Source organism: Capsicum annuum, chromosome 11, assembly GCF_002878395.1.
Source record: "Capsicum annuum cultivar UCD-10X-F1 chromosome 11, UCD10Xv1.1, whole genome shotgun sequence".
Taxonomy (NCBI): Eukaryota; Viridiplantae; Streptophyta; class Magnoliopsida; order Solanales; family Solanaceae; genus Capsicum; species Capsicum annuum.
Window position 1 is genome coordinate 36192664 of NC_061121.1, and position 9218 is coordinate 36201881.

Here is a 9218-nt window from a genome sequence, read left to right on the forward strand (position 1 = left end):
CTCTTTCATAAAGAAGAAGATGATCCCCTTTTTTTATTTCCCCTTAAAAATGTCCAAAATTATGTGTAAACAGAAAGGATAGGGGTCACGTGGGTGGGGGGTGGGATAAGGGTGTGAGGTGTATGGGGTGGTGATGTGTTGTCAAAAATTGAGAGGGGGAGTGGTTAATTTTGTTACCAAAAGAATAATTAGGGATTGGGTTTGTTAGGGGTTTGTTGAAATCTTGTTATTTTATTATTTTTGTGGGGTATAATCACATGAGTAAAGGTGTACGATAAATTAAGGTAAAAATGAATAAAATTAGACTTGGGAGGGACAAAATTAAGTGTCTACAACTGTTGCCATTGCTAGTTGCTCGATCCTTGTCGTCTCGACTCGTCGATTTACAACGAGGGTGTTTGTGCTGTGAATTATAAATAGTAACTGTCTGATACTAAACGGTATCTACAAGAGCACAAAACAGTCCATAAACTCACAACAATAGTTGACACGTACAAGACATCAAACGGAAACAACAAACACACAAACTTGAAAGATAAGGAGATAGATAACTTGACACAAAGAGAATATAAAATGTAGCAACTAAATAGTGTATCAAACTCTAAAACCTTTACAAATCACATTAACAAGCACCAAGTTCATACGGGAACACAAGAGGAAATCGGTTCACTCAAGCACTCTCGTTTCTAGCCGTCTCACAACACAAGTAGATCCTTTCACTTATGAAGCTTAAAATGTTTGGTGGTATACTCTCTTATTGAGAGGAAATATGGTGTTCAATGTTACAAAGTGATTTTAAAATGAGCTAACTAAGAAAATAAGACTAAGAGGTTCGTACTTATAATCTATTACAAAAGAGATGGGAAGTGACACATTTACCCTTAATGAAGGGGGTGGGTTTAGAGTGTATAAATGAGGCTGACTTGTAGTGTTTTTAAGACACTCAAGGCATGTCTTCACACTTTAATACATACACTCCCTTGGATGAACTTAAGACATGCTCAACCGCGTCCATTTTCATAAACGCGCCTTGTAGTCTTTGTAGTTCCCGAGCTTGGACAAGGCTTTGAAAACGGCTTCAAAAGGTCTTCAATTTCTTTGCAAATCCGAAACGTGGACCTTAAAAAAAACTTGTAATCCTTGTGCTCCTCATGCTTGTATCATCCTCTCCACCTTGAAAGGAATTTGTCCTCAAATTCACACCTTGCAAAACCAAAGAGAGAGAAAACAAGCACACAATCCTCATGATAGGAGGATTAGTATTAGTACCACAAATTATATAGACATGCCAAGGGGGTACACTTTTGGAATACAACCAACAATCCTTTTTTATGATCATGAAACACGTGCCACAAGCATCACAAAGGACATGACTAAGATAAACATCAAGGAAAGAGGACTGCAATCCGAAACTATCACATATGTCATCAAGCCAAGGTTGTTCACATTTGGAATATACCCATGGGTCCTTTGTGTGTGACATGAAAAGCTTAGCATGAATAGCATAAAGGAAGTGGCTTTGGAAAATATCAAGAGATAAGGAAACTACAATGGTCTTAATGGCTTTACTATACCCAAAAGGTAAGACTATCTTCATCTTAAGAACCATAAGATACATTTGTTTCATTACCTCTACAAAGGACCTCATCAAATATAGTGACACAATTGATCTTAAGATTCAGTTCAACCAAAAATCACTATCATCCAAATAATAAAACCATCCACCAAACTTCCTACCACTACGCAATACAAATTCGAAATTAACATGGTTATCATCATAGGTAAAGAGGTAGTGTAGAAAGGAATCAAGTGTGAAGACATCTTGCCGAGGGGGTACACTTTTAAAATTCAACCAGAAATCCTTTATTTTTACCATGAAACACGTAGTTTAAAAATTACAAAGGATAGGGATAAGATAATCATCAAGGAAAGATAAGCATAAGCCGAGGCAACCCCTTTTCCAACCCATTAGTGCTCCGGGATCAAAGGGATGGTGTAACCAAGGGTAAAAGCCAAGATTAACCAATAATTTTACTAGTCTATCATCCAAGACTAAAGAGTTGTGGCCTAGAAATCTTCTCTTAAGGGAAAGTACACCTTTATTTAAAAGTTTTCCAAGGATATGATTACCTTGAGCAAAACTAGTAGCACAATTTGCATCACACAAACTCAAAGGAATATGTCCAATATCATGGTCAATATTAAAAGAATGAACACTAACTTGAGGATTTTGAATCATATCACTCACATGATCAAGTAGTGATCTATCCTTAAGAGCAAATTGACCAACATATGTAATAAGAGAACTACCAAGGAAAGATTCATGCTTTTCTACACTATGTAAACCCGAAGATACTTTACATTGGATACTAATATACTTATCATAACATTTAAAGCCTAAGGAAGTGTAGAGTACAGAAATTATACCTCAGTGTATGCCACGACTGTCCGCTTGTTTGGAGCTCTCGGCCAAGGGTGTCACTAGCTCATTTCCCATGTTATCGTGTGGAATCCCTTTTTGATCCTTCTTTGATAGAAGATAAACTTGAACCTATACATAAGAAGGGTCAATGCTAGGCAAAGCGCTAGCATATGGGTTAGTGAGTATCAAAGATCCTTTGTGGGCAAATCCTACAAGCACATTTTTCTTTCCCTTTCCTACTTCACTACCCACGGTTTCCCTTTTCTTTGCCCTCTTCTCTTCATATTCTTCTTGTATTTCACCATTAAGTTTCTCTCCATCTTAAGGCTTGGCCTCATTCTCCTTGGATCCTAACTCTCCCTCTTTTTCTACTTAGATGGTGTGTTTTTGGGTTAATATATCTTGGGAAGGAGACATTAGATTTAATGGAGTGTAGGGTCTTTGAATTGGACGATTTTGGAGTGGAGGACTTGGGTTTAGGGATGGAATTTGGGTTCTAAGTCCTCCTTATGGAACTTGGTGGAGTGAGGAACGGCTAGGTCCATCTTGTTCTTGGCTTTGGGAGTAAAGATTGATTTGGTTTGTAGCATTTGGTGGATACAATCTTTGGTGTAAGGTTTCGGGAGTAATAGTAGGTGATGTATTTTGAGTGGTATGAGGTTGAGAACTCTTCTGTCTTTCCACCGTCTCCAATCTTTCACTCGTTGAGGCCACATCCGAATCCAACTTCTCAACATTTGCCTTCATCCTAGCCATGCTTCGAGATAAAGTTTCAAGACTAGCTAAGAGGAAATTCATAACATTATTTTCCACGGTTGGGGAATTGGAATTTTTGGGTTCCATTTTCAATTGTACCTACAAAACAAGCAAACATTAGTTTAAAATACACTAGACATTCTTCACACTCAGCTTTCTCACTTGGTCCTCCAAGTGTTGTAAGCCGGCTATCAATCCTTGAGTGCTTAGAAATGATTCTACTCTTGAGTTGGAGTGGATTTCGGTTATAAGACTCAAAGAAGTTTTGTACGAACTTGAATAAAAAACAACTACGAACTATAAACGAGCAAAGCACCACAAGTAACACTTACACAAAAGAAGTACCCAAAAACTAGTTCACAACTTAGTAGGTTGTTACTAGTTGTCAACTAGTATAGGAGTCAATGAAAATGAAACTAACAGAGACAAGGAAAGAAACTATGGATGTCCAAGAACTTGAGTTTTTTTTTTGGTTATTGGCATGGCCAACGATTTTTATTGTTATTTTTTTTCTTTCGTCGTTGATATTGTTGTTGATGTGGAGTATAATATTTTCAAGACATAAGTTGTTTAATCTTGTTTGTTGGTGATGAAGTTTCAATTTTGGAGTAACAAGACAAGGCTTTGGATTCTCTTTCCAAAGTCCAAAAAGGTGTACATCATCTTTCACCAACTTACACTAAAATGGCAAAACACCTTTTTGCCTTGTCTTTTCCCTTTCCTCTTTTGGCCTTTCTTGAAAGATGTTTTGACACTCTTTTGGTAGGCAAGCTTTTGGTAGGTCTTTGTTTCTTTTCCACTTTAGTGTTTTCTTAAAATTACTCCCAAGACAACACAATACCTTACCTATCTCTTCCCTTTTTCAAATCAAACAAGGCATTTTGTTGAATATTACTCATGAACAACATGAACAACAACAAGAACACTTTGAACAATAACAATATCTAAACTATCCAACCTTTCAACAACAACATAACAAAGCTCAAATCTTGGACTTTAGACTCAAGTGTGCTAGTAAAACAACAATCTAACATACGAAACTACTAAGACAAGAAAAATAGCACCTAATCTAGACACAAATTCGGCCAAACAACAACACCACTTCGGCCAAGACACCCAACCCATAGAATAACTTCTTTTTGTAAGATTTTCGACCTTGGAAACCTCTTCTAATGTTTGAAAACAAAGATCTAACACTATAAAACACAAAACACACAAAATTTACAAGAAAAATAGGCACAAATCTCGGTCAAAACAACAACAAGACACAATTTTGGCCAAGACAACAAGAATGGACAGATTTGCTTCTTTTTGGATTTTTCAGCTTTTCAACACCTCTTTTTTTTTTTTTTCGACTTAGAGAGCCCAAGATTGGTAGTGTAGGAACACAACCAGCCTTAGCTTTGATACCAAATGATACCAAAAGGTATCTACAAGATCACAAAATAGTCCACAAACTCACAAAAATAGTCCACACGTACAAGACATTAAACGAAAATAACAAACTTGAAAGATAAGGAGATAGATAACTTGAACAAATAGGAGGCGTGGGCCACAGGTCATACATAAGCCGCCGGGTCACACGAAAGAAGAACACCCAACATAAAGATGCACACTCCTCCATGTGAAGAAGTGCATATCCCATTTTTGCACAGCAGGGTTATGAAAATCCACAAGAAGCGACTGGGCGTACAAAGAGGATATAAAATATAGCAACTAAAGAGTGTATCAAAATCTAAAACCTCTATAAATCATATTAACAAGCACCAAGTTCTTACGGGGACACAAGAGGAACTCTGTTCACTCAAGCACTCTCGTTTCTAGTCGTCTCACAACACAAATAGAACCTTTCACTTGTGAAGCTTAAAATGTTTGGTGGTCTACTCTTTTCTTGAGAGGAAATATGGTGTTCAATGTTACAAAGTGATTTTAAAATGAGCTAACTAATAAAATAAGACTAAGAGGTTCCTACTGATAGTCTATTACAAAAGAGATGGGAAATGACACATTTACCCTTAATGAAGGGGGTGGGTTTGGAGTGTATAAATGGGGCTGACTTGTAGTGTTTTTAAGATACTCAAGGCATGTCTTCACACTTTAATACATACACTCCCTTGGATGAACTTAAGACATGCTCAACCGCATCCATTTTTATAAACGCGCCTTGTAGTCTTTGTAGTTCCTGAGCTTGGACAAGGCTTCAAAAGGTCTTCAATTTCTTTGCAAATCCAAAACGTGGACCTTCAACAAAAACTTGTAATCCTTGTGCTCCTCATGCTTGTATCACTGTCTGACTGAATAGGTTAATATTTTGTGAACTAGTGAAACTATTTGCGCTTTGTGCGATCCTAGAAGATTTGATTTAACTTATGAATTGCTCTCTTTGTTTCAAAAAGTATCATATGATAAGTTTCAGATCACAAAATTAAAGGATATGTTGATACATTTAACATAATTGTTATTTAAAATCACAAGAGGCAAAAGTCCTTTTCATTTTTTTAAACTCCATCTTGAGTCAAAATAAATCATTCTTTTTAACACGAAGTGAGTATTATTTATAAAAAAAAAAATCAAAAGTATGACTATACAATCTTAAATATTATTTTTAGTTCGTACATTCTCAAAAAGAAAAAGAAAAAAGAGAGTATGGTTTCAATACATTTTATTATTAAAACTACTGATGTTTTATTCTACCAAAAAAAAAAAACTACTGATTTTTTATTTTTACCAACTCCTCATCATTCGAGACTTAGATCCTAAGATAATAAAAAGAGAGTATTCTTAAAATTAGCATCATATTGTAGGACGTATTATTTTTATGGTGTAGTCTTCATTTTTCCGTTATTTAATTTTCATAGAAATAACATCATATCAATAGAAAAAAAATTATGAGCATGTATCTGCATCGAATCATTTGTTTGACGTTAATAGTAGACGTTATTTTATTGTAATACATTTTGCATTTTTAAAATTGTTGTTTAAACATTTGTCTCTGAGTTTTATTCTTATAAATCATCTATTCATGAGTGTTAGAAGTTTTTCTCCCATTTAAGATGGTATTTAATAAGAAAAATACATTTGAACAATATTTTCGGTAATATTTGTAGATGCTATCCGAACCACCCTTTTTCGATCCATATCAACATTTCGTATAGAAGTTATTATCTCAGCAATAGTGTCCCTGCCCATGATGAACTAAAATTATTGGGTTCTCCAAATTTGATATAATCAACGTGTTTTTTACTTATTTATTTTTGAATATGATATGAATTATTAAAGATATATGCGTGAGACACAATCTACTAATTAATCTATTTCTTTCAAATACCCTACTAGAAACAGATCACAATTTCATTATATAATAACTCGGGAGCTAATGAAACTATTTTAGTAAAATTTAATTCTCTCAATTCCCGGGCGATTGCACCAAAAATTCAAGTTCCTTTTGGATTTCCTTCTTGATCAATAACAACCGCAACATTGTCATTATATCGTATTATTATCCCGTTGTCACATTTGAGTTCTTTATAGGTACGCACAATTATGGCCCTGACTACTTCTGATCTTTCTAGGGGCATATTTGGTACTGCTTCTTTGATCACAGCAACAATAACGTCACCAATATGAGCATATCGATGATGGCTAGCTCCTATGATTCGAATACACATCAATTCTTGAGCCCCGCTATTATCTGCTACATTTAAATGGGTCTGAGGTTGAATCATTTTTTTAATCCGTTATTTGAATGCAAAAGGTGAAGAAAAAAAAAGAAATATTTTTGTCCAAAAAAAAAAGAAACATGTGGTTTTGTTTTATATCTAAGAGCCCTTTCTACATTTTTGTCTATTACATTACTAAATAATGAATTGAGTTCGTATAGGCATTTTGGATGCTGCTAGTGAAATAGCCCTTCTGGCTATATTTTCTGTTACTCCACCCATTTCATAAAGTATTCGCTCTGGTTTAACAACAGCTACCCAATATTCAAGGGATCCTTTTTCTGAACCTATACGTGTTTCTGCGGGTCTTAGTGTAACTGGTTTGTCTGGAAATATACGTACCCATATTTTTTCACCAAGACGTGCATTTCGTATCATTGCTCGTCGGCCTGCTTCTATTTGTCGAGATGTAATCCAAGCAGGTTCAAGTGCCTGAAGAGCATATTTACCGAAAGAAATATGATTACCCCGATAAGATATTCCCTTCATTCTTCCTCTATGTTGTTTACGGAATCTGGTTCTTTTGGGGTTATAGTTGATGGTTGTTTCTGAATTCCATCTCTACTACAGAACTGGACGTGATAGTTTCTTCTCATCCAGCTCCTCGCGAATAGAAGGATTCCAAAAAATTCAATTTGAATTAAGCTAGAAGAGTCAATCTTAAGTTAAGATATATATGTATTTACTAAGCAATACCTTGAACGTGGGCTTCTTTGAGATTTCATTAAATCTATTAGTAATTTTTATATCTTGTTTGAATAGATAACTAAACTTTTTAGTTTTATAAGTAGAAATATAAAAAATTGTATTATTATACCAAATTCTTATTTTGTCCTTTATTGTATTGTCCTAAATTTTTCAATAAAAAAAATTTTCGCGGGCGAATATTTACTCTTTCAATGCCTATTTCATTTGTAGGGTTAACTCGTGATTTCTCACAAATGAAAGAATTGATATATAAAGAACAAACAAAAAAGGAAGAATAACGTAGAACAAAAAGAAAGAGACAAAACAATGCCAAAGAGTGGAGATACAAAAAAAATAGTTTTACTACATTACCATTTAGTCATTTACCTCTAATAATCTAAGACGAAAAAAGTAAAAATCAAACAAATAAAGAAAAAAAGTACACATAACAAAAACGATATCAATTAAAATGTAATAAAAATAAAAAATATATATGGAGCAAATAAAATAGAAAAACAAATTCAAATAAACAATAGATCGTTTACTTTTACCTTTTTTATAGTTTATACTGTATAAATATAACTAATGACATAATTCGAGGAACATTTTTCTCAATTAAATTGGAGATTGATTTATAGAAAAAAAACTATATAAGGTAACTCTTTTAGCGTTCTCTCTTTCCTATTCAAGTGATGTTAATAATATTAGCAATATGTAATAAGGATATGCAAACAAAATAGTTGAATTCCCGATATAAATGCTACATTAGTCGGTTCACAGTGTAGGATCCTCCTTGATCCTTTTTAGATGATACTCTCGGCTGCCCTTCTTATTTTTACGTCGGACTAATGATATGAATGAAAGTTAGTCTTTTGTACATGCCTAGACTCGATCGAGAGGCTTAGGAGCCTACCGATTCCTTATTTGTTATCCTGGCGTCCTGTTTGCAGGCTTGTTCAAAAATTTCTTTGCAACTTTCTGAAGTATTCATACTTTATTATGTAGTCTTTTGATTACCAAATAGTTTCTATAATATAATAAAGGCTATACGTCATCGATTGTGATGCTTATGCTCTAGCTCTTCCGGTTAAAGTCGAGCTTTAGTTTTTTTCTCTTAGTAGCGTCCCTCAACCTCCTTTTTCATTTCTGCATAAGCTTCCATGCTTTGATAGTTATCTTCTATTATTAATATCTTTGAAAGATTATTTTTTCTTATATCAATTATCAAAATATTTATCAGACATACAACGTGTAAAATGTATAAATCATTATTTGTAACATTTTCACACTTAACATATATATTTAACCTTATTATTCTAATTTATTTCCACTTTTCAAAAAAAAAAAGAAATCTAAGAGGTACCCGAATCTTTTGATACATTTAGTTAATTATATGGACACAGTATGATTTATAACTTTGACTGAATTATCTAACATTTGAGAACATGATGTTTACAATTTGTTTAAAAGTCGATTCAAATCAAAACCGAACCAAATCAATTTTATTTAGTTTGATTTGATATAATTTTATTAAAATTAAATCGAAAATAACTCGAAAAAAATCGATAAAGTAATATACAAATTTTATAGTTACATATATAAATAATATATTAATTTTTATAAATAATTGATAT

General features: G+C 33.7%; 2 protein-coding genes across 2 annotated transcripts; both read right to left on the minus strand.

Annotated features, from left to right (window-relative positions):
• Positions 1 to 321: 321 nt before the first annotated feature.
• LOC124888825 (50S ribosomal protein L14-like) lies at positions 322 to 6903 on the minus strand. Its single transcript, XM_047400113.1, has 3 exons — positions 6718 to 6903; positions 3107 to 3277; positions 322 to 444 (listed from the first exon to the last, which is right to left on the minus strand). The coding sequence occupies exons 1-3, from the start codon at positions 6901 to 6903 to the stop codon at positions 322 to 324; spliced, it is 480 nt and encodes a 159-aa protein (XP_047256069.1).
• Positions 6904 to 7032: 129 nt separating this feature from the next.
• On the minus strand, positions 7033 to 7386 carry LOC124888826 (50S ribosomal protein L16, chloroplastic). The gene has a single exon (XM_047400114.1). The coding sequence runs from the start codon at positions 7384 to 7386 to the stop codon at positions 7033 to 7035; it is 354 nt and encodes a 117-aa protein (XP_047256070.1).
• Between the last annotated feature and the right edge of the window lie 1832 nt (positions 7387 to 9218).